Below are 26,598 nucleotides of genomic sequence, written 5' to 3'. Positions count from 1 at the left end.
AACAGACAAATCGCTCCGTGAGCTCCGACGGTCAATATATCCTTTATCTAATTACATTAACAGGAGCTGTGTGATGACAAACGGCCCATAAAGAAGGGAAACACTCATGGAGGTGCGGGAGAGGTTTTGATGCATGAGTGCGTTTTTCCATCCTATTTCACCTGGCCCTCTTACTGAGCTTTCCCCCTCTGGCCTGTTCAGATCCCCCGTGTGCCACTGTGCCTTTTCAGGAGGAAATTAATCTCCTGTATGCAACTGCCTAACGATCATGACTCACAATGTCACAGAGCAGAAGTGAGTCAAAAGATAAGGTATGTGGTGAATATTGTTTCTGTCAAATTTAGGGTTAGCACACCCTTGTAGCAGAGTTGGGTTGGCTTACTGTGTGGCTCTAATACATGTCTTAGGGTCACATCTAATGTGGTTGACTGCTGTAATGCCAAAAGGATTGATGTCTACTGTTGACACGACCGAGAATAGGACGAATGAAATGGGCATAGGCTGTTCTTATAAATACACAAGTGAAAATAGTTATGCTGACAGTCTTGTTGGCTTTTGAAATTGATCCTAATTCATTGTGTCTTCCATGACCGATGAGAAAGATTACCCCCGTCTTTTTCCACTATATGTTTTTCCTGCATTTCATAAAGTCTGTCTATGTTTCTTTCTTTTTGTGGTCAGTGAAAAAAGCAGATGTCAGTAGTTTCTGGTTTCCTGTCAGGGTGGCTGCGTACGGAAGCGAGCAGTCTGCTTCACGTAGCATATATGCTAATACCACACAGCTGCAACCTGGGGCCGCCTCGCCCCCCCAGGACAGCCAGGGAAGGGCCATGAAAAGGAAGCAGAGATGATTAATTAACTCTGCCCTTGTTGTGATACGGCCTTATTGACTTTTAACAGCAACAGAGTTGCAGCTTTGCATTTCCTCTCCAAAATTAAGGTCAGATTATTCCTGCCATGCTGAAAACCCACAGGCCTGGCGTGGCGAGGTAATCAGGCTGCTGCTGTGGTGGAGTGGAGATGGAGGGTGTTTGTCACGTTGCCTGTTTGATGGCGCGTCGTGTTTGTAGTCACTCACGTAAAGAGGACGCACATGTTCTCGCTCTCATGTGGAGTAGAAATACGAGTACGAAGTAGAAAATATTTTCATGCAAAAGGCACTGCTACAGGTAGAGGGCCACCACCTATTTTGATACTGTATGGCAATTCATATGAATCACAATGTGTTTGGTCTCCATTCTCTCACAATCTATGACATATGATATGCTATTGTCGAAGCCTACGGAACACGAATTATGTACGTAGCATTATAGGTTTTGCCCGTCCGCTACAAAGAAATGAATTCAAACCCATGCAGATAAAAGATTCTGAGGCAAAGCAGTCCCAGCCTGCTGCAGACACTAGTGACAGGTGATACAGCTGGTTCTCTGACTGCTCTCTGCTCCTGTGTGTTTTTACATTAATGACAACATCTGAGGAGAGGAGCCTCTTAATGGGCCATCTCCCACAGGCAGCTTGTCGAAAAAACAATGCCGCTTCTGTGTGTGTGTGTGTGTGTGTGTGTGTGTACAGGGGACAGCTCTCAGCCAGAAGCACTCTCTCTCTCTCTCTCTCTCTCTCTCTCTCTCTCCATCCCCATCCCCTTCTCTCTCTCTCTCCAGCACACAAAAGATCACCTGCCTCCGTGCTTACTCACGAGGCCAGGGCCTGAGGGGGGTGGCCCACATGGCTTTGTTGAAGTCTCTAACTTGTGTATCACGAGCTCCGATTATCTCCCATAATGATCCTGGGGCTATTTCCCCCACTTGATGTTAGATCTATTAGATTAGCCCCCTTTCAGTGTCTTAACTGGAGCTGGTCCTCAGTGTGTGTCCTTCCTTTACTCCACTGGTCCCGGGCCCCTGTTCTGTTAGAAGCCTGGGCTGCATTGGAGGGCCGTGTGTGTGTGTGTGTGTGTGTGTGTGTGTGTGTGTGTGTGTGTGTGTGTGTGTGTGTGTGTGTGTGTGTGTGTGTGTGTGTGTGTGTGTGTGTGTGTGTGTGTGTGTGTGTGTGTAGGGGAGGGGGTGGAGTTGAGGGTTTTGTATGTATTTTTTGCTGAAAAGGACGAGTTTGTTGTAGGATTTTCAATTTAAAAAAGGGAAGCCGTACGCAGACATGTAGCTGTGATGTAGCTGTGTGGCATCTCTGGCCAAATGGGTTTGATTCAATCTGACATTTTTCAAAAATAAGGCCACTGATTTTTTTCCTCCTTTGTTTCTCAACATGAAACAAGGTAATGCAGCTGGATGTCTATAATATCCAACATTGGAATTCTATTTGGCCTGTATTCCATTTCAAAATAAAGCAATGACGCGAATAAAAGTCCAGGGCTCTGTCTTGCCTCAAACTCCGTACTGCACTGTGTATAATAAGGGATTTCTTTCCAGGGACCTGATTTTCTCTGACATGGCTAATGTGCTCTGTCAGAAGCGTTTGTGGCTGAGGCAAACCTTGTTTTCCTGCATGTGGGTAAAGAGAGTTCACCCACCCCTGTGTGCCCGCTGGCATGTTTGCATCAAAGACTTAATGAGCTTCATGCCCCACCCACTATTTTAAGAGTGACACTGACTGTAGTGGTTGGGTGAGGCGTTTTCTCAAGCACACTTGAGAAGATGTCGTAGGGAGCAGTGATTTCATCACCCTTCCAGAGTTGGGTGTTGTTTTTCCGTAAGTCTCTTTTCTCTTTAATCCAACCATTTGAGTGGTTTCGGTAATCAAATGTGGCCTTCCAATGTGGGATGTGCTGTCCAATCCTGTATGAGACTTGTGCATATTCTCATGGCGATAAATTATATCCATAATCTGCTGGTGGTGAGCATCAGAGAGCAATCATTACCGTATATACAGTATATTGTACAACAGTTATGTAATGATATTCTGTACAGTAGCAGTGTGTGCCCTCAAGAGGCTATTTTCATAGCTATGATAATACTGGTAAAACCAATTTACATACAAAACATTGAAGTACCCTTTCTTTTAATGGTCTGACCATCCAGGCACGATACAAAACAGTGAATATCACCTTACGGTAGGACATTTATCTTGATAAGGCAGTCCACTGACTAGAGCTCCACCATCCATTCAGTCTATTGAGCCTTAGTCACTTTCTAAAGAGGCAATATTATCTATACGCTATTCATGAGTACATAACTCACGTTTTATGGCGATAGGCTTGTGGCACTCAATGATTTTCGGAACCTCCTCATGATGGTGGACTTGAATGTAATGAGGACACTTTATGAGGCGACACCAATAGGGCTGCACCTCAGGTGAAACCGCGTCAATGGGAGATGCGTCACGCCGAACCTTTTGACCCCTCGGGGCGGATTGTCCACAGAGTCAGCAGTCAACGACTGCCTTTTGTGTGTGTGGCCGCAGCGGTCAGTGGGGGCCATTGTGTGGGCTGATAGTGGTCAGTGGGCTATCAAGCTGTGCTGTAACCTCCATCTGGCACAGCAGCTGGCCAACATACTGAGAAGAGGCTGGTTGGAATGGGGTTCTGAGTGGGTGAGAAGAGAAGAGAACTGGACATGTAGCCTGGTACCAGTACAGAGAGCCACCGATAGACCTGGGTTAGGGCTAGGGTTAGGGTTAGGGTTAGGGTTAGAACTGGACATGTAGCACGGTACCAGTACAGAGAGCCACCGATAGACCTGGGTTAGGGTTAGAACTGGACATGATAGACCTGGGTCACCTATAGACTTCTTATTATAGAATATACTTGTTTTTGATCATCATGATTGTTCCCCTCGACTCACTTTTGCTCTGTCCCTTTACGTGTCGGGAGGTATCAGATAAAAGCCAGATCATCAGGGAGTGTTGAAGTTTGATGTGTGATTGACCCTGGCTCCCGCAGACCCTGTCTTCAAAACAACTGCTTGATTTGAGGGATATTGTGGGTTAGGGTTAGGGTTAGGGTTAGGGTTAGGGCTAGGGTTAGGGTTAGGGTTAGGGTTAGGGTTAGGGCTAGGGCTAGGGTTAGGGTTAGGGTTAGGGTTAGGGTTAGGGTTAGGGCTAGGGCTAGGGTTAGGGTTAGGGTTAGGGTTAGGGTTAAGTCTAGGGTTAGGGTTAGGGTTAGGGTTAAGGCTAGAGTTAGGGTTAGGGTTAGGGTTAGGGTTAAGGCTAGGGTTAGGGTTAGGGTTAGGGTTAGGGTTAAGGCTAGGGTTAGGGTTAGGGTTAGGGCTAGGGTTAGGGTTAGGTTTAGGGTTAGGGTTAGGGTTAGGGCTAGGGTTAGGGTTAGGGTTAGGGTTAGGGTTAGGGCTAGGGTTAGGGTTAGAGTTAGGGTTAAGGCTAGGGTTAGGGCTAGGGTTAAGTCTAGGGTTATGGTTAGGGTTAGGGTTAGGGTTATGGTTAGGGTTAGGGTTAGGGCTAGGGTTAGGGTTAGGGTTAGGGTTAAGGTTAGGGTTAGGGTTAGGGTTAGGGTTAGGATTAAGTCTAGGGTTAGGGTTAGGGTTAGGGTTAGGGCTAGGGTTAAGTCTAGGGTTATGGTTAGGGTTAGGGTTAGGGCTAGGGTTAGGGTTAGGGTTAGGGTTCGGGTTAAATCTAGGGTTAGGGTTAGGGTTAGGGTTAAGGCTAGGGTTAGGGTTAGGGTTAGGGTTAAGGCTAGGGTTAGGGTTAGGGTTAGGGTTAGGGCTAGGGTTAGGGTTAGGGTTAGGGTTAGGGTTAGGGCTAGGGTTAGGGCTAGGGTTAGGGTTAGGGCTAGGGTTAGGGTTAGGGTTAGGTTTAGGGTTAGGGTTAGGTCTAGGGTTAAGGCTAGGGTTATGGTTAGGGTTAGGGTTAATGCTAGGGTTAGGATTAGGGCTAGGGTTAGGGTTAGGGTTAGGGTTAGTTAGTTCGTTACCCACATACTGCATCCTGCATTGGATGGAATCCGAGGGTCCCTTGGCTGAGTTGAGCTGAATTAGTGAGCTTCCCTGACCTACTTCTCCTGTTGCTCTCATGGCGTGACTCCAGCCCGGGTAAGGTTAGGGTTAGGGTTAGGGTTAGGGTTAGGGTTACGGTTAGGGCTAGGGGAGCCTGAAAAGCATTCTGCTGGTCTCAGGATACATTTTCTCTAAATGAACCTTTATGTGTTTAGGGCTCAGAGTAAATCCTCTCTGAAACGACTCTCTCGCTTTGGGACTTTCATTCAGTTTCTAAAGTGGGTCCTGTCACGGTGGGTGAACAAGTTCACCGTGTCAGTTTGAGCCGTGCCGTGTTGATCAGCCCTTGCTAATATGTACAGCACAGTGCAATGCACTGCAATGTTATTTCTGTTGGTTCCTTGATGTGGCAACCAGATGTGTACAATATACACCAGACATGGACAGCGCTCATGTTCACAGTGGGACATGAGGCTACAGTCCATTCATCCATGTAAATAACAAGCCCATTGCTAGCCGCTTGACTCGTGACCAGCAGGGGAACAACACAGAATGCTCTTAAGCAGAATGGTGAGTAGCCCAATGCTGAAGGTCATGATTTCAGTGTAGAGGGCATCTGGTGGGTACACCATTGTAGGCCTGAGAATGAGCAACCTTACCTGAATCACTCCATTAGTACAACACACTGTCATTGCAAAACGTCCTTATAATATCGAGGCAATGTCCTGTTTTGTCAAAATAGAAGATGTTTAGAGAATCTTATTTTTCATACAAATAGGAGATAAATAGATACAACCAACCAAAAAGACACTGCATTCGTAACGACTGAGGTGGCGGATACGCAGTATTAAGAATTCACTTCTAGTGCTTAAGGTAAGGGTTAGGGTTAGGGTTGGGCATTGTGAGTGGTTAGGGTTAGGGTTGGGCATTGTGAGTGGTTAGGGTTAGGGTTGGGCATTGTGAGTGGTTAGGTTAGGTTTAGGAATAGCTTAAAGTGGTTAGGGCGGTTAGGTTTACATTATCTGGGGAAGTTATTAGTGAACATTAGCAACGAGAATTAGCAAAGAAAACCACTAAAACCACTTATGTCGAAAATTGACAAATAGGATTCTTCCTTCTGGATCAATAGCTATGAGAATTCCGTCTTATAATGTGACTAATAGGAAAAGTGCTTCAACGTCAATATTTGCGCGTGCATCTTATGATGCATGGCTCATTAGACAACACGGTCATGGAAATGCTTTCCTGAGAGCCTGGAGAATGCTAAACCAGTTGCGTATGTTTAAAGGGGGGCGCCCCAGATAAAGAGATTAAGCTAAGTAAACAACTAATAATGATAGAACAGCGTTGTTATTGTAGGAGCAAATAGCTGGCCTAAGTGAAGGAACAATCCTTGCAGTTTGACATTTTCCCACAGCAGCGGAACTAGCACTTTCTGATCCAGAGAATAGAGGCTACGGTTCCACTCAGAAGAGCTTATGAAAATAAGAGAAAACGAAACAAACAAACAACTGTAGGGTTTAACGTCCCTCGGGGGACAGTGGTGAAGACACTGTACAGGCACCGACAACGTCATGCCAAAGGCTACATCGTTGTTTTAGAGGTCAGCTTGACCAATGGCCTTAGGTTCCTTACTTGGCCTGGGATCGCCTCGAGGGGTTAGCACCTTGGTTTAAAGCTCCCAGGGATCCGTGGAATCACAAGACAAGAGAGTATTCATGACTGCTGATGTCACCCTGTCTGAGGTCTAATGAGAACCAGCAGTGATGTCAAATTCCTCTCCCGGTTCCATCTGGAAGGAATGAAACGAATATGGCCGCTAAAAATAGAAAGCACCACTTGAGATGATGATAAAATGGATTTATTGCTAACTGTGTTATAAGCATATACAGTACATCTTCAAATTCCTATCTGACTGTAAAAAGAAAAGGCCTCTGGGATTTTGACTGAAGGGTTAAAAGGGATGAAGTTAAAGGCTAACCATGTACAGGGATTTATTGTGTCAAAGTTGAAACAAATATTTTTATGTGTAGAACCATGTGTAGAAAAATAAGGCCGGAGCTGAAAGCTTAACATTGGGTTAATTTAATCGAGTTGAAGCAATAACTGTAGTTGAAACCAATTACTAACATGATGCTGCTCACTTTCGGCAGTCTTATTTATTTTGAGTGCGCTTTTGGAATGTCTGCTATTGTCAGCATCGTTGTGTGTTTAGTGTTTACCTGAACTCTCACTCTCTCTTAATATTCCACTCCAAAAAACAAAACATGCAATTCACAATAATGGCGCAATAACCGACTTTTATAGCAAGTGAATTATTGGATTTCAGCATTTCGTGCTACTCAGATATTAGGCTTTTATTCCCTCTTAATCCTGCTTTATCACTTGACTGTGCCACCGTGTGCTTTGCCGACATACGTGGCCTCTGTGCCAAGAAGCTCATTAAGTGGACGCCGTCTAAGTGGCGGAGGAGGGAGAGGAAATCACCTCTTGAGAGAGAGCCCCCTTTTTCGACCAACGGTCGTCACTGTACAGCTAATGTTAAACATGTTCATTCTGATGGTGTCACTCTCATCGTGCACACCTTTTAGACATAATTCATTATACAGTTACTGTTTAAACTTTACACACAGTACAGAGTCTCTCTCTCTCTCGTTCATTGTGGCATGGACATTTATGTGGGTTTATGTACTTATTTTCATCGTAAATATCAAGATGAGTCAATCTGGTTTGCTCGAAGAACGTAGTACAGAATGTCTGTACGTTAGTATTACCATCAGATCTACAGTATACAGTAAGATGTGTTCAACATACCTTAATGTACATTGACTATCTATTGAATATGCCTCAGGCGTAGTATTATGTTAAGCTAGACCTTTGCCTCTCGACTGTAATGTAGTCCCAGTGATACAGGACCGTCACCCATGGCTGCACCACATCTACATGGAGGCCATTCATGACCTGGAGCGTCGTCATCTCAACTGAGTTCCGGAGATAGGTCAAAAGCCAACGGCAGCCAATTATTTCCAATACATTTCTCACATTCCTATTCCCATTCCATCCCGCTCCCTGCCGGAACACAAAAAAAAAAAAAAAGAACAACGTTTTATTCTGTTGTCCGTCACTGTCACTTAAAATGGGAAAAAACGGACGCGTGATAAGGATGGGTGGTATTGAGGGATGATAGAGGAACAAATAAGCAGCGTTCCAGTGTCACATTAACATTTCCTCAGGCTTCAGCCCGGTGCCTACGCGGGAATCATCCATTGCAGACTCATCCTCCACTGTAATTATTTGTACTGTCAACCTGTCATTGCCATTGTATATTGCCATTCCATTGCGTACATTGCTTCACCGCTGTTTACACTGCTTATACTGTTTATACTGTTTCTATTTTTTAGTACTTCTATTTTATTTTATTTTATTCTATTTTAAAACGTATTGTTGCACTACTCTGTGGCACTGTCACTTTTGCATTTCACTGTATACTTGTATGCACGTGACAAATAAAGAATCTTGAATCTTGAATCTTGAATCTTGCTGACACCATTCTGGGTGAGCAGCATATCAGGCAGCAGCAGAACCCAACCTTAATGCGTTTCTGAGGAATGCGCAGCCTGCTTCAACATCTGCCCAGCACATGGGTCAGTGCAGAGACAGTCTAATCAATAAATCACCCTCTGGATTAAACAGAGAAATCTGTAATAAACCTGAGGCTGAGCTTAATACATGTGAAATGTCAGAAGGCTGAAAAAATACGTATGGCCAAAAAAATCTCTGTCAAAACATACTCTCAGGGGTTAGGAGTTTGTCGTGAGGAGACTAAGCCATATTTCACAGCTCTAATTTGTTACCGTGAGCGTGCTCTCTCCTCTCCTCTGCCATAACTTAGCGAGGACTGGTTGTGCGTTTTGTTGGATTTCAGTGTGTTTTACTAGTGTCTGGCAAGGTGTTGCTCAGCCGCCATAAAACAAGTCACTTTAACTTCATGTGACTTCTGAGGAATTTTACTTTTGGGTGGGAACACCCAGTAAATATCTCCCTAAGCTTCCCCCCCCCAGCAGAAACACTCAGCCAAAGTCAGCTACTGTACTATCAGCACCATTCACCGGCCAAAACATAGAGCAAAACCACAAACACCTCACTGACATGGTGTGAAGGAAGCATTAGCCAGTATAATGACACGAGCGTTATGCAGTAGTATAGTATCGTAAGAAGAGGTGTGAGAGGACATCTGAATGATTAACTGTCAGAGCTAGAACACTGAGAGAAGTTTTTTTCAGCAGTTCTGTGCTGAATGCGTTTGCTGCCTAATTTCCCATGAAGCAATGGGGGCGGGCCACCTGATCGCGCCTCCTACTTGTTGGTGTCTTGGCGAAGCCGGTGCTGCATGGCTAGGTGAGGTGAGGTGTGGTGTGGTGAGGTGAGGTGTGGTGTGGTGCCTGCCTGTCAAAGCTTGCGCAAACAGAAGCTGAGATTCCCCCCCGTGAATGAACATCTGTTTAGCATCAGCCCTTTGCACAGATCCTCCCCTTCCTCCATCACTTTACAAAAAGTGCTGCTCCCCCTCGAATGTGCTCTCTTGCCCTCCATCTCCCCCCCCCCCCCCCTCTCTCTCTCTCTCCCTCCCTCCCTCCCTCTCTCTCTCTCTCCCTCCCTCCCTCCCTCCCTCCCTCCCTCTCTCCCTACCTCACTCCCCCCCCCCCCCCCTCTCTCTCTCTCTCTCTCTAAGGGGGCATTATTCTGGGTTGCCAGGTCCAGGTTCCTTTTTCATTTCCGTCATCGCCCCTCCCGGTCTAAACACACCTGGTCGGGTATTAGTCCCCGGACAGCCATAACACTGGCAACCCTTGCCCTGTAATGTCTGGGCAGACCACCGCCCTGTCACTGACTCCCACATATTCTTGTTTTCCATTGACTGTTATGGTTGGAAACACCAATATGAGTATAAATATACCGTGTATTATTTTATTTCATTTCTAATGGACACACATTCCTCTCTCATGTATTTCCAGTATTATAACAACAAAAGTATTATAAAACTCACGGTCAAGGTTAGCTTTTAACCTGCATGATCGTGCTTTATCTACACAGGTAATACCGTTGGAGGTATTGAGTGGCTATGTCAGGTCTGATTTATTCCGTGTCTTGACTTTTTCTGTGTGATTTGCATGGTGAACAGCTTTGCCACTGTTTGCCATGGGGCATGAATACCCTTCTCTGTGAGCCAAGAGGAGACAGGGGCTATTTGAGTGTTGAATGTATCTTAATGTTTGGAAAGATAATCTGCAGGATTTGGATTCCTGACTGTGGTGAGGTGTTGATGTTCAGCTGGGACGGGCTAGGTGCTGTAAGAGGACATCAGATAGCTGGGCTGGGGGAGAAACCCACCCTGGAAGATGAACAGGCTTCCTTTGTGTGTCAGGTAATCCATATTCCCAAACATTCCCCCGTTTAGTTAAGGTATGCAAGTAAGGACTACTTGCTGGAGTACTTTTTATATATTTCTGGTGACTTTTTTTCCAGATTTTACAGTGAAATTCATAAAGGACTAGAGAAAGCCTTTTTCTACCGGTTGTAGATGTGAATATAGTGTACAGGTATGGTAATCTAGAGCTTTCACACTTTCATGTCAGTCCTGTACTGTCATTTTTTAAAAGACACAGAGCAAGCCGCACGGTAGCCCTCTGTAGTCTGGATAAAGCATTTACTGCAGGTTCACATTGGGTGCTGACATCACGCCTGATCATAAGCCACGTTGACATTACAAAGAACTCAATAGCTTCTCATCTGACAAATCACAGGCACTCACCATCGTAACCCCCTCCTTGATCAAACGGCCCGTGAATGGACCCACCCTTCCCAAAGGGGAGCTATCAGAGGTTTCAGCCCGCTGGAGATGAGAGCTTGATGGGCAGAGCCGATAGGGTGACATGAGGTCATTTGCATGTGAATAATGACTCTGAACAAAAGATCGTCAGTGCTGTGCTACAAACCATGCTGATAACCGTAATGAATTCAAGTCGCACACTAGAGGTCAGCTGATAGATACGTCTAGATCTAAAGATGGCCAGCTTGGGTATTTGTACTCGGGGATTTTTTTTTTGATTTTAATATAATTATTTTATTATGAATTACTGTACACTCACGTCAGTTTTACAGTACAATTCATTCCATCCCAACTTGCGTTAAAAATACCTCCAGAAAGAAGTCTTACATTCTATTGGCATTCAACCTTTGACTGCTATAAACCGCTTGGGAGCTCTACCTTCCATCTACCCTCCAGCACAGCACATAGTTCAGGTTCTCAGTTGGTTTAAGTGTATCCCAAGGCCACACTGGCATGGTCTTGGAGGAGAGCAGGTCACGACCTTGTCTTTGACTGGTCTCACTCCCAGAGTGGCGAGGCCTGCTTCAGGCTTCTTATCTCCCGCCCTTCTCTGCCTTAAATCCACAGCCACTGCTGATCGGGGAGGAAAAACACACCACAGATAGGACTTAAAGGAATACATGCTGACCTTAACTGCAACTAGGTCAAAGCTTTATCTGGTGGTGGGTTTTCTCAGTCAGGTTCGTAGGAACTCATGCTGCACAGGACCAGACGGTTGTCTAGGATATGATTCCATCCCTCAGACTCTCTAAGTATGTGTGAATCTGTGGAGAGAGCGGAGCTCACATGGATGAATAATGAATCTAATGTTCATTACTGAAAGTTCTGGACCATTAATCTTGAAAATGTGTGTGTGTGTGTGTGTGTGTGTGTGTGTGTGTGTGTGTGTGTGTGTGTGTGTCTACTGTATTTGAGGTATAGCAGACCTTTTCCTGCCAAGCTTTCGAGTGCCGCAGCAGTGGGGGACAAAGCTCATTTTAACATTTCATAAAGATTAGGAGGCACATGAGCAGTAGGAGGGGTGGATATAGGACTCACAACATGCACCGGGGGAACCCCCTCCTTGAACAGCTCCTGCCTCCTTATCAACCCTGCTCACATACAGAGTCAACACGACTGAGAGCCTACTGCCACAGAGCACCAACGTTAGCAAACACACAAAGAAAAACCCACATGCCAGCCAACGCTTCAGCTCACCCAATTACAAAGTCCTTTTTTTTCTCCATTGATTCATGCAATGAAGTAAAACTTATTTTAGAGTCTAGTGTGAGATTTGTTTTGGGGTTTGTCCAACTAGGCAAACACAGAAATGTATCCTTGTCAACAATGGGGAATGATATGATAAACAAACATTCCTAAGGCATTGGACAATACAGCACACAACGGCTCACTGCATATCCTATCAGCCCTATCCCCGACTGAATCGCTTGCTAGTGAGCTCTAGGCATTTGAGTCCTTCTCCCCTAAATATGGTGGTGGTTTTCTGTAAGGGTTATTACTCTGTCCTTATGAGTTTAGTGCTCTTTGGACGGTTTAGCCACCTTAAGGAATTATTTGGCTGTATTGCACCACAAGTTTACTTCTGGAAATGTGTGTTTGATAAAGTCAGAGTCAAAGGTCGATCGTTTTCTCTCCAAACGAGCCCCCAGTCCTCGCGGGAACAGTGTAGCTTTCGCACTCAGTAAAAATGGCAAAAATAATGCTCCACTGACGTAATGCACGGCAGCATGCTTTGATTACATAGGTGAGTTAGACCCTAAATCTCTTGTTTAAGTGCCCTCCGTTTCACATTACAACAGGCATGACACATTCTTTACATAGCTTCACATGTATGCAGAGGATTGTGTCGGTGCCCTGTCATTAGCAGGGGTCTATGTGTTGACAACAGAGGCTTCGGCAACTCTACCTAACGCTTGATGTGGGGTGTAAATATTTTTGGGACATTGTACTCTGGTGATGGTGTAGCTCCCTTTAACAGTTAAAGCCATAATGGGCTGAATCCTATGAAATCAGGACGTGTAACAACATAGTTTGGGGGATTTCTCTTTTTGCCATAAATGTTACAGCATTACTGTACCTGCGCTGATCTTAAGTAATTAGAATATTAGAATTTGAATATGTATGCACAGTATGCAGCTAATGGTCGATATGTATCTATTGAATTGGCTCCTGAATTCCATGAAATTCTTCAACTGAAGTGTATTTCTTTGTGTATTAAATAGTGAGCTTGAGCTTGAATTGAGAGATTATGTTTGGCAACCTCTATTAACCAAGTCTGTATTATTTGCTCTTCGGATTACTCTCTGTTAAGGGTGAATTGAGTTTTGGCAACTTTGTTTCGCCCTAATGGCCTTTGAGGGCCTCTGAAGGCTTAGTGTGGCTGGCATCCCAGCTGGGCGTAGCGACACCCCATGACTTCCAGATGGCCTTGGGATACCTCAGGCAAACAGCATCAACACTGTCAATAGTCCAGTTTAGATATAAGAACTTGTATTTGCTTGTGTAATAATCTAATACATTACAGTATGTTCTTTTAAAGGATAAACATCTTTAAAAAAAAATCACCAAACACAAGACCCTTTTCCCACCTGGCCTGGTTGTACTGTATTGATCTGTTTTGATGTCTTGGCCTCTTTCCTTGCCCTTAATGGTCACCCAGTGTGCCCATGACTGGCGACTCAGCGGGATACCTGGGTTCTTACCATGTCCAGTTGGCACCGGGGCATATTGGAGACAGTGGGTGGCTGTGGAGGCCAGTGTCAGATCTGTGATAAAGTGTGATAATTGCTTCAGTGCCAGCCGTGGGGGGCAAGCTACCTCTGAGGAGGAAGAGCCTGAGTGCCATTGTGAGCACATCACATCTCAATGGCAGTGTCCTCTGTGAATAACACCGACATCTTTTCATGAAAAGGGCATCACAGAAGTATTTTTTTCCTATAACATAAATGAATAAATCAAATAAATCAATCATATCTGTTTCTGATATAAGATACGGTTATGCTGTTAAATTTCCCTCTTCTGAACACAAAACCAACATGTACAATATTACAGGCTGTAAAATGATTTTGTTACAGTAACATCACAACTCATATTTATGAGAAGAGTATAGGATGCTCCACTAGGTAGGAAGGAAGGAATCCCCCGTTATTAAATTATACTTGGAGAGCACAAGTCTGTGGTCTAGAAATCAATAGAGAACATCTGTCATGATGAGATAAAGGTTTACCCAAGAGACAGGTCATGTCCAGCAAAGCAAACATCTCATTAATTAGGCGCTGAAGCATACCCCAAGCACACTGAAGGCCAATGCCACTACTGGTTGTTCATATGTAGCTGCTGCAACGCTCTTCTTCTCAAAAGGCGGATGTCTGGATGGCTTGCCCCATTTCTTAAAGCCTTCACCCCTGTTTTATACAGTACAAGGCAGGCCATAGAGGAGCAGATCATTAGGCAAAGCCAAATAAGCAGAACATCTGTTTTTCCATACTGTTCCCAGTCTTCACTCATTTGGTCCATGCTGTAATTCAGTAGCGCACGTTTGTGAGTGTGGGTATTCCCTCCTGACATTACACAGCTGGCTTGCTCTGAGGCCAGCCTTAAGAAGTTACCCAGAGGTGCTTCTGGAGTTACACTCCTCCCTCTCAAAGAAGAGGAAAAAAAAAAAGTCACAACCAATTAATCACACCTTCTGAAACACAGTACTGCTATGCTTGAGTGTTCTTCACACTTGGAAGACCAGTCTGTGGAAACAAGGCAAACTGCTGAGAAAATACACAATACACATAATGGTTTTGGTCGGGGTTTTAGACATACTGTATGGACATTTTCACTTTTTTCTGCGGTTGACCGCTGCATGCAGCATGTTGAGAGCTTCGAACAGCGCAACAGTATGCCATTTCAAGAAGCAACTGACACAAAGCAGGATTTCATAAGCTTTCGGAATGCTCATGAGATCACTATATTTTTGTGTATGTTTGCATTTGGAATCTGTTGTTAACACTAAGTCTTCTCCGCTGTTCACAGGAGTACATGGATGCCAACAAATGCATTGAAGAGCTGCTCAAACAGCTGGAAGAGGAGCAGCGAAGTGTCCGAAGGTAGGGATAATCCAGAAACGCAATGTTTGTCGCCAATGAATATCAACAGATGTTTGTTGCCAATGAATATGAACAGCTGACTGCAACCTATTTCCAAGGAGGAGCAGCAGAACAATGCTATTCAGTCTGGAACCTGATACATGCTTTGTGTGCAGCTTTGAGAAATGCTTTTGTGCGCTGGTAGTGAAGACATGCCAGCTAAAAGGGGAGACAAAGGGTAAAGTTCGGCCCAGTGTGGGGTTGACTGGGACATTTCTCGTGGAGGTCCTTCTTTTGCGAGAGGATAATATGACAACAATGGAAACGAGGAGCTTATGGAGATGCCAAACTCATGACCTTGGCCCTCAAACTATCCTCAGTCCTCCCAAGTGTCACACCGCCCACAGAAAAGGGAGACCATTTTTTAAACTTCACCCTCCATTGTACTCCACTCTCCAGCTGAATAGAGTTGGTTTCCCCCATCCAGGGGTAATTTTCCCCCTGAGTGAGCAGGGCTGCCTGGGAGATGAGCCTGGGAGGAACCTAGGGTTGGTGGTGGGGGGTTGACCACTGACCACAGCTTTTACTGGGACAGGTCAGCTTTCAATAGAGGGCGAGGAAGTGGTGTGTAAAGGAATGATTGTCCCTCGGCTCAACTCACACCCTTTTGGGTGAGCCCCTTCCTCTTTGACACCGCCAGTGACCTAATAGCAGGTTAGGACGGCCTGTCTGTCATTGTGTGGCCTGGCCCATGGCAGGGGCCCAGGTCCTGTCTCACAAGTGGCTGTTTGAAAGCCATGAACTGGCTCAGACCATCAGGGACAGTGGTGGCCACAGCTACAATGGCTGACCTGGCAGTTACAATGCCAAGTTTGTGTATTTTCTCCAAAGCATTATTATCTGGACTAGATTATACTTTTATATTCGTATGTAGATCACTTTAATGGAACTAGGCGACATAGAACCATTATCTTAGCAATGATACAAACCAGTAGTGCACTGAATGGAAAAACTGCATGTAAAAGCCCTTAGAAACGGACTGGGATATCCCAGGGATTTGTTCTGCTTTTCTTCCGATTCTGCTGGTCTGATTGTGACAGTGATAAATGACCCTACACAGTCTTTTGTTCAGCTGAGGCAGAGACCCCCGCGATAGCAAGGAACGCCCCCTTCCCCCTATTAGGCAGTGTCTTAGAGATACATTGTGGTGAGGCGTATTGTTCCCCTCCTCACTTCCCTAGGAATATGAAGGCACTTAGGAAGAAAGAGAGAGGCGTCCCACTAATTCATGACCAACTGACCTGCTGCAGTCATTGTCTTTAGAGTGCACAACATCACCGTCTGGATTTAGACTGAAATGGAATGGAATAACATAATAATACTTTTGCTGTTTTTTAACTATGGCCCATACCAACTCCCAACTGCCATTTCATACTTATCCCATCTAATTTTATTTCAAATAAAGGATCATCAATATTTGCAGATGTTGGTGTAGCATCATTTAATCAGAAAAAATTCTCCAGATGAATTGAATAAAGCTCATTCAAAACGTCCAGCTCTTAGCCAGCCGTCCTTGTCTGATGTCAAAAGCATCTGCTGTATAATCTAGTCCTCCTCGTATCCAGTCCCCTCCGCCACACACCAACCCCTCCCTCTGACACAGAATCACAGGCCAACGGAGCACAAAACCACAGTTGGATACGGCCACCTCATTATTCTATTAAATATGATCACAAACAAATGCTCCACAGCACTGTCAACACATCAGATGCACATGTCCAAACGAGCCATGTCAGATGCAAAATACAGTAGCAGCTTAAAAGGCTTTATTTGGGTTGCCAGTGTTGTGACTGCTTGAATAGAAATGACTGTACAGTAAGTCTAAATGTGAATAGAGAGAGGTGCAGTCTGGTGTGGAGAGAGGTGAATGGCAGCTTGCCCCCTCTTGAGTGTTTCAGAGCTCTTGAAGGGTGCAGACTGATTCTGTCAGGAACATATGGATGCTTTGGGAGACTAAAAAGCATGACGGGCCAGGAGAGAGGTCACCAGCCCTCTCTGCAAAGCTGCTGTGTCAAGGGAACAAAAATGTATAATCTTCCCAGCCTTAAAACAATGCAGATTCGTTTTTTCCCTCTCTCTCTCTCTCTCTTTCTCCATCCCTCTTTCCTTCTTGGGTTCTGGGGTGTTATATTTGTGTGGGTGTTTTTTTTCCAATGGCATACATTACATTTTCAAATCAACCTTTTGGCCGTCCGTGCCAACACTGGCCCATGATCAGCCACATGGCCAGAGCTGGCCTCACCTGCCTTCTGCCTGTCTGAGCAGATGGCGTGTGTCTGTGACCCCTGCACACCTTGGAGGACTCAGGGAGGACGGAGAGCAGGGGGCCTGCTCAGAGTAGCAGGGAGGTGGGGAAGAGAAGATGGGCACTGCTGGAGACCTTTGGAGGGAAGGTTGTGAGGACCAGGCAGGTCTGCAGCTGCAGCCCCGCAGAAAGGACATTAGCAATGACATCTGCTAATAATCAATAAGCTATTTGTCATCTTTACAAAGTCGTGTGGCACTTAGATGATGCTTGGGGCTCCACATTTGAGTAACAAGAGTGGCTCTGGCAGCAGGTGGTGCTAGGAATTATTGGGATAATTTTGAATGTGTCTTCGCTGCAGAGAATGTGTGTGTCTGAGGGTGTTTTTCTGTATAATTGCCAACTGGGAATCAAATGTATTTTCACATCCCGATGGCATCCGGCTGTTACAGACGGTACCAATGTCCCTCTCTGTGTCATTCAACTATTTCAAATAAGTACTATTTAAGTGCTATTCTGTGGCTGCTCTTCATTGTTCTCTGTGTGTCCTCGCTTGTTCAGGATAAGGTCATGGGTTTACTTACGGTGGGAGGTTGAGAACAATCATGCGTAAAAGTTGAGCTTGCAATAGGATTCATCCATGATACATTTACTCTTTCCTTTAAAAATGATTTTGGCAATAAATCCTGCTCTTCACCAAATGGCAGCTCCAATGAAGCCCCAATGACTTCGGCTCTATGATCATCAAACAGGTAGCTAATAGTTTGCTGTATTATCAAAAGTGTTTATGTGTGTGTGTGTGTGTGTGTGTGTGTGTGTGTGTGTGTGTGTGTGTGTGCGTGTGTGTGTGTCCGTTTACTGTGGTGATTATATTAAGCTGATAGAGGAGGGCTTTGTTCTGCTTGTGTTTCTATGTGGATGGAGGGGCTGGGCTGGGGCATAGCTTATGACTGTGTGGCTCACTGATGTTACTACAAGGCATATCTAGCCTTAAAGACGCTTCTGTGCTGCCGGCGGTCTCAGGAGATGAAAGAGTGTAATCCTCTGTGGAAGTATGCGGCCCGCCTCGTTCTCCAGATGATGGGGAGGATAGGGCTGGGGCTCCCAGTGCTCCAACGCCCAAGGATCTGGCGTCGCGCATGGGTGAAGGCCATGCGTTTTACAACTTTAATTGGATAAGTTGACCAGTCTAATGCTATAATTTGATAATGCTAAGCCCCTCAGAGACCTAATACGTTCAATAGTATATTTATGTGCCCTCTTGAGTGAGGGATTTAGGCTAATCCATCGATTAGAGGTCAGTTTCCCCCAAGAGTTCTTCATAAGCAGTAATCCAAAATATTTCACAGAGCTGAGGCTCTCTATTGATATATAAATCTCAGACAGGGGCTCTTTTTCCCTCATAAAAACTCATCACGTGAATTTAGTATTTGGTGGGATTTGTCCAGATTCGTTTTTTCTCCCCTACTGTAGTAATCAGTGGTTATGTCCTGTTAATTTCTACCATGTGTGTCCTAATAAAAATGGCTTACTTCATCAAGTGTTCATTGTGAACAAAGAGCAGTTGTGGAAAAATCAAGTGAAAACCTTTATGTGTTCCATATGTTATTAGTGTAAGGATCAGTTGAGTGAACTGTTTGGCATCTTGTTGGTCTACTGTACAACCTGTCCATGGAGTTGATTATGAAATACTTGGATCAAATAGTTAAGGCATGAGAGGTGGAAAGTAAGAAATTACAACTTTTTTGTTATTGTAATTAAGTAGATTTTGCAAGTATTTGTTACTTTTTTTATATTGAGTGGCATTACCTTTACCTTTTGAATAAAGTACAGTGTAGTACTTCGCTATTTTATTTTCGACAATCGTTTCTGAGCACAAAAATGTTCAGACACCTTGCTTTCTGCTCTCTCCCATTGGCTCTCTGCTTGCCTTGACCTGAGTCATCACTGAGGTGCACTTGATCTGCATCCCCTGTTGTTGAGGGCGGGTGGGAATTATACCTCTCTGAGCACGTTTAGGAGTAAATATATTTACTGGGTTTCTTTTTACCAAAACAAGTAACTGAAATGTACTTTTACTTAAGTACTCTTTCATGAGCTACCTTTGTACTCTTACTTAAGTAGTTTCATGTACTAGAACTTTGACTTCTACCAAAGTAAATATTCCCTTAAGTAACAGTACGTCTATTTGTGTAGGTTTTTTCTATATTCTTTCCACCTCTGGGCATGACACAGTTGTTAACCCATAACACAAGTCATCCATGCCTGCCAGCACAGAACACAATCTTTCCATGGAAGGCTCACTAACTCAGTCTGGCCCAGCAGCCCTGTCTAAGACTGGGACCACTGTACAGTAACCTCCATTGGGCTACCCCTGATTTATCCACATCCCCAGGCCTGCTAAATACATGCATCAGTTTTATGGAGCTTATGAGAAGAAGAGGTTAATCGAATAGGTTAATGAAGCTTTTTATTGATACGTTCTCAAGGTCACTTCCTAACGCGCGGTGTCTCTGTGGTCTTATGCACAGTTAGGATGAGAGCACTTAAGATTGAAACACTTGGCCCCTTCTCCCTCTCCCCCACCCATCACTACCCACAGCATTTGAGGGCTGTCCTTGCGGCCCATTCATGTCTCTTTATGATACTCTCAAGGTCAGGCATAGCTAAGTGCCCCTCTACAACACCTTAATGCAGTATCATATTATGTCTTTTAGCAAGAGGCATCGTGCTACTTGATATCAATGGGTTAAAGTACTTTGGTAAACATACAAGAGAAAAGACAGCCTGCTGTTTGTTTCTTACGCAACACTGGAGAAGCAGTCAGCGTTGAGGCAAGGCACGATGATTACAGATACTGTAGATACGGTGTTCAGTAATAGAGACCTCTGTTGTGCAGTCGAGCTGATCTGTGTTCAGTGACGTGTCATGTGAATTCTCATGGATAATCACATGTTCAAGAGAGGGAGAGCTTCTCAATGTGTAATTACTATACACATGACTACTGGTACAGATTTTACACCAGTAGGCTTTGCGTCAGTAAGCCTCATGCTTGCCGTTCTAAAAATAGCAACAGATTCAGACAACTTATAATAGCTCTGAACTGTTTGTCTATTTCTGGGGTACGTGAATAGCTCTGACGTTTTAGAGGTGTCGGGTAATGCCGTGCATATGTGTGTTTTCACTCGCTGAGATCTTTTTCATTGTTCATTGAACGAGTGGTTATCCAGATAAGCGAGCAGGGAGGGAGGGTGTTACGGGTGTGTTCTCCAAAGCCTGCAGTTGTTTTGACTGATAGGATTGCTTTTAAGTATTTGGAAAACATCCTTGTGTTCGGATGTGTGGATAGATACAGGCCATGCGGGTTTGGCACAAAGCTGCTGGAAGTCACAGTGACTGCATCTGTGCTATTCACCTCCAGCATGGGACCAGACTGCTGTCCCTAACCACTCTTCCCTCTCTCATAAAGAATATGTTGAATGCAAGTGTTGCTAATGAGTATTATTGCTGTATTTGTGTGTGTGTGTGTGTGTGTGTGTGTGTGTGTGTGTGTGTGTGTGTGTGTGTGTGTGTGTGTGTGTGCGCGTGTGTGTGTATGCGTGTGTGTGTGTGTGTGTGTGGGGGGGGGGGTGTAAGTGTACGTTTGTGGTTCATGTTGTGCCAGCATTGTAATCATTGGTGTCATCTTGAGTAACTGTGGCTGGCTTGGGATGGCATCCTGGACCTGCTACCCCCCATATCATACTACCCCCCATATCATACTACCCCAATTTCCTTGCTAAATGAAACATGACAGAGGTGCATGATCACACACATCATATTACACACTCCATCTTGCCCCACAAGGGTTAAATGATTGCTTGAGTCTGTGGTGGAGCCATTCCTACGTGACTGATCACATGATTTGCATAGTCTGAGCGCTGTCTAGAGCAGAGCCAGAGAGGGGGGTCTTGTGTTGGGTAAACAAACACACTGTCTATAGTATGGCATTTCCACTTCTTGTCTCGACATGAAAACCCCCCAAGGTGGGCCGTCTGTTGACAAGGAAATGATTGTTTTTTTTGCGAGTGAAATATTAACTCAAAACACTTTACTTCTGATGTGGTTCCAAACCATATCTAGACTCCACCGTACATCAATCAGTGTCTGACATATAAATAGCAATGTTTGGGAATTCTGTCTGAGCCAGAACACGGCCCCCTGAAGCCGCCTCGTGTTCTGTGATTCAGGCTCCTGATTAGTGGCTGTCTAGGAACACACACCTTGACGGCAGAATTAACTGGTCAAGTAATGTGCTCAAGTGACGCATGTCAGCCTGTGTCCAGTCATCTGTGCTAAAGCCTGGGAGGATTACTGTCAGGGAGAGTGTGCCTGATGGTTGGGATTGTGGCTTTCCCAAGGAGGAGCTCATCTCCCCCTCCACCCCACCACCACCCACTACTCAACACACGGCCGGCCCGTATCGACCCCACCCCCTCCACCCCACCACTACCTACTACTCAACACACGGCCGGTCCGTATCGACCCCACCCCCTCCACCCCACCACCACCCACTACTCAACACACGGCCGGTCCGTATCGACCCCACCCCCCACCACCACCACCACCACCACCACCCAATCCCCAACCTCTCTATGGAATGTTAACCGGTGTCTGTGTGGAGCTAGCCGGTTGTGTGGGCGCCCATGTGTTTCCAAACAGTGGAATCTGTCACTGACACCCCTGGCAGTGCAATAAGCAGGCCCTTAATGAGTTCTGCAGATCACTCACCAGTGCAGTGCCCCCCCCACACCCACCCACACCCACCCATCCACACACACACACACACACACACACACACACACACACACACACACACACGCACACACACACACACACACACACATACACACACCCACCCATCCACACACACACACACACACACACACACACACACACACACACACACACACACACACATACACACACACACACACACACACACACACACACACACACACACACACACACACACCCACCCACCCACGCACGCACGCACGCACGCACACACACACACACACACACCCACCCAAACACACACGCACGCACGCACGCACACACACACACACACACACGCACGCACACACACACACACACACACACACACACACACACACACACACACACACATGAAACACAAACTCACCCCTGGACCTGTTGGTCTCTAATTACAATGTTCATGTGGTGGAAAACAAAACAAACAAACATAGCCTTTTGTGATTGGAGGAGAGGGCTGTGGTAGAGCCACTGAGCTGAATTGTTCCTGTCCCACCCAAACCTGCTGATGTCTGTGTTTGACGGCCATTCGTGGACCAATAGACATGGCCATCGCTCACTGTTGGCTGCTTGCAACTGATCAAATTAGAAAAGGACTTCTCTTCAATATTTCATGATTATGCCCCATATGTATCTGTTACTGTTGACTTCTTCGGCCATTTATCTTTTTTTATCCAAACGGGACAATGGGAGCTAATTGGCGGCCACCTGCTCTGAAAACCAAATTAGGCTTTTCATGTATTCAAATTTTATGACGAGACAGCTGCACTTATGAGAAATGCAAGTCGCTCGGTGCGTGATCTTTCAGTCCAATTCAAAGTTATCACACGCCGTGAATCTTTATGAGCTTTATATATGATTAATAGCGTTTTCAATTTCAATGGGAGCCGCATATCTGATAATGAAACCACGCGGGGACTTGACAGGACAACATTTTATGATCCTCTCTGTATGATGCCAATATTTCCAGCTGACGTTGTGTCCTCTAAACATGCTGCCTCCGGATCTCGCAAGTTCTCACTGGTCTGTACCCCCAACTCCTGTCCTTCGTCTCCAGAATCAGCCAGGAGGCACCAACTCCGTCCCCTTTGGCCGCAGGCTACAAATTGCTCCTGTGATTAGTGTAATTGTTAATTTAGGTACATTAGTGACAGTGAATGTGGGGCAAAGTGGTTGTGATTGGGTAGGCTGGGAGATCGGCTCTCCTTTCTTTTCCCCTTTTTAACTAAGACTGCTGTCGCCAGGACCCCTTTAATTCCCCCTTCACCCCAGCGCCCCCCCTTCCCCCCCCCCCCCCCCCCCCCTTTCACAGTGGCCCTTTTGGGGAGGAGACAATAGAGGGGTGTCCCTTCCCCCTCCTCTGGCCTCGCAGGCGTCCTGATCGGAGCTCCGGGCTCCGGTTTGTCACAGCCATTCAGCTGAGACTGATTGTGATTGCGGCAGATGGGCTGGAGCCCAGTCAGTTGTCCCGGGCCCCCATCTCTCTTTCTCTCTCTCTCTCTCTCTCTCTCTCTCCCTCACCCTGAAAAGAGCTCAGTCACAGGAACATCACAAGCCGAGTGCTGCTCACCCGCTCACGTCCGCGCAGTGAAGAGTTGACCCCCCCACACTCCCCACTGCTGTCACCCCTCCCCCCTCCTGTCCCCTCCCCTCACCCCCCCCCCCCCCCCACACACACACACACACCCCAGTACAACACACACATACACACACACACACACACACACACACACACACACACACACACACACACACACACATACACACACACACCCCAACACACACACACACACACACCCCAGCACACACACACACACACACACACACACACACACACACACACACACACACACACACACACACACTCCCCAAAGGAAAGTGGCACCTTCAGAGCCAGCAGCCTGAACACATGTTAAACGTCCCACAGCCTTAGCAGGAGAACAGCGCTGAGGCACAGGGGGAGGAGGGACAGAGAGAGAGAGAGAGAGAGAGAGAGAGAGAGAGAGAGAGAGAGAGAGAGAGAGAGAGAGAGAGAGAGAGAGAGAGAGAGAGAGAGAGAGAGAGAGAGTGCGAGACAGCAAAGAGAGAGACACAGAGTGTGCGTAATGTGAGTGAGAGAGAGAGAGAGAGAGAGAGAAGGACAGGCAGAGAGAGAGGGAGAGAGAGAGAGAGAGAGAGAGAGAGAGAGAGAAGGACAGGCAGAGAGAGAGGGAGAGAGAGAGAGAGAGAGAGAGAGAGAGGACAGGGAGAGAGAAACACACAGCGTTGAGGGAGAGTGTATGTTGTGAGAGCGAGAGAGGAGGAGGAGGAGGAGGAGGAGAGAGAAACGGCACAGGAAGGTAGAATGCATGTAGTCAGAGAGACAGAGAGAGAGAGAGAGAGAGAGAGAGAGTGTAAAAGAAGCACACGGTGAGAGGCAGGGATTGTAGAGAGAGAGAGAGACAGAGAGAGAGGGAGGGACAGAGAGAGAGAGAGAGAGAGAGAGAGGGAGGGACAGAGAGAGAGAGAGAGAGAGAGTGGGGAAAGGGAGGTGGATCGTAAGCTTCTCTGTCAGAGGCACACAAGCGCAGGGCTGCATTGTGGATGTAAACTTTATCATCTCGGGGATCTGTGGCTGGCAGCTGCTGTGGAAGCGTGCAGGATTACCATGTGTGTCATCTGAAGACACAGCACCAGGATGCAGCACCTCGAGCAGGGTAAGGACACGCAGGCAGGGCTTCACAACACCGCTGCTCTCTCTCCTCCCTCTCTATTCTCTCTATCTCTGAGGACATCTACAGTCACTGTAGGGTTTCCATACTCTATACCCTTCTGTGCTTCAGGACAGTGTTGTTTGTGTTTTTTGGGATTCATTTGTAATGGTGATGATAGTATCTGTGTCTGTATGCTCCTCCCAGTGTTATTTCAATTGTCTTTTTTTTCTCTTCTTCTCTCCGGTCACTGTAGTTGCCACGAGCTGAAAGTGTAAAGTTGAGTGCAGGGTTCCCTGGCTGCTCAGGAGTAATTAGTTTGTATAACCATAACCTGTGACTAGTTGTGTGTCTCTTTTAGATTGGGGTCAGGTTGCCGGGGGCTACCTTTCTCCAGCTGGTCTACAGTAGTGTACATGTCTTCTCTCTCGGGTTCAGGAGATTAGCCTGATCTGCAGGCTCCTTTTATTAGTCAGGGCAGCGAAGGAAAACAATTGTGTGCCCTGTTGCTAGTGGCAACGGCACGGGGCTGGCCTGTAAGCGGCTTTAATTCTGATTGATAACAGAGGGAATGTGGCCCAATCGTTCAAGGAGAGGTAAAACAAGCCTCGGAGATTTGTGTGTGCTGGAATGCAGTCCCCCCCCCGCCCCCTCTTAGCCCGATTAAGATTAGTATTTCCCCCATCCAGCCCTCTATAATCCTCCCTGGAAATGGCAGTGGTGAGCTATGCTATGCTATATGCTATTGTGTTTTCCCCTTGCTTGGGAGAGTGTTGTCTTGGATATGGGCAGCTCCATTGTGCTGTAGTGGGGGCTCCTTGCTCCCCATGTCTGCTGAGAAGGGAGGGATCCATACAGTATGTCAGAAGCAGAAGAGGGCTGGGGGCATCCCCCCCCCCTCCCCCCCCCCCCCCCCACACACACACACATACCAGTCACTGCAGGGAGAAAGAGAGCTACTGTACTGTACACACCAACACAACCTCCTGCCACTCAAGCTGAATGAGTGACAGCTCCTATTTCTGTCTCAGAAATGATCACTGTAAACATCCAGTCGCTGAGGAAGACCATAAATATGACAGCATGGGAGATTGTCATTTATTTTTTTCCATTTGAGCAGAATGTCATGCTGTTGTCGACTCCGGTGTGATTTACATCCACTGTTGCGTTGCAACGTGATACTCTTCACTGACGTTCTAGTTTTTACTCACTGATTTTCATTACGATATACTTACGACTAATTGTTGAGTAGTGCTGAAGTTGCAGGCTGTCTGAGCTGGCCCTGAGGCACGGACTGCTACGGTAGTTTACTGGCAGTATGGGGAATGTTGTGGCCAGTGAAAGTGTTCACTCAAGGCAGATGTTTTGCTACTGCCGAGTTTGAGGCCAGCAGCCTGTGAAACCTACCTGGGGATTAGATTAAGAGGATTGGGAAGTAGAGGGATTATATTTTTATGGAATTCAAACTGTAATTCTGTGTCCCCCATAATGCCTGAATGAAGACATTAAAAACGGATATTATCTTTTCCACGTTTGATGTTAATCTATATATGTTTAAAAATAAAATGTCATCTTGCATTGCATTTGTCAGTACAGTCGGTGACCTATATTGAACCAGTCTAATGCGCATTTAATGGTGCAAATGTATTATGGATCAGAAAAGTAATCATTCTGTTGGCATGAATTTCAACTCTGTCCTATAGTCGATATGGTAATCTCCATAATACTGTGAACTGGAATGATCTGAATATGAAAAGTGAATGTTTAGTGGATGTGAACTGGGATGTTGGGTTGCCAGTCAGGCTGTCAGTGCGTTACATTACCAGTGGTAATGGTACTGTTCATGTACAGTAGTACAACATATCAGATCAGCTTACTCGCTCTGCCAGCTACTTTTCATGTAATCCAACAGTGAATCCAA

At 45.9% G+C, this 26,598-nt stretch overlaps 1 protein-coding gene across 3 annotated transcripts in view; it reads left to right on the top strand.

Moving 5' to 3' along the window:
• Positions 1-26,598, top strand: part of LOC310812413 (nck-associated protein 5-like) — a 110,335-nt gene that overhangs the window by 11,500 nt on the left and 72,237 nt on the right. For 2 of the 3 annotated variants that reach the window (XR_014554520.1, XM_083680957.1), the window contains exon 2: positions 14,815-14,888. Coding sequence is in view for 2 of the 3 variants with exons in the window: in XM_083680957.1 (XP_083537083.1) it covers positions 14,815-14,888 (74 nt within the window). In the remaining variant the exon portion in view is untranslated. Of the gene's footprint in view, positions 1-2,653; positions 2,707-14,814; positions 14,889-26,598 lie in introns of those variants that run through there. The other variant, XM_083680956.1, reaches the window with a different exon arrangement.

This window comes from Argentina silus, assembly GCF_951799395.1.
Source record: "Argentina silus genome assembly, chromosome: 11".
Classification (NCBI taxonomy): domain Eukaryota; kingdom Metazoa; phylum Chordata; class Actinopteri; order Argentiniformes; family Argentinidae; genus Argentina; species Argentina silus.
Note: the sequence above shows the minus strand (reverse complement) of the source record. Positions and strands in the feature narration are given on the sequence as shown.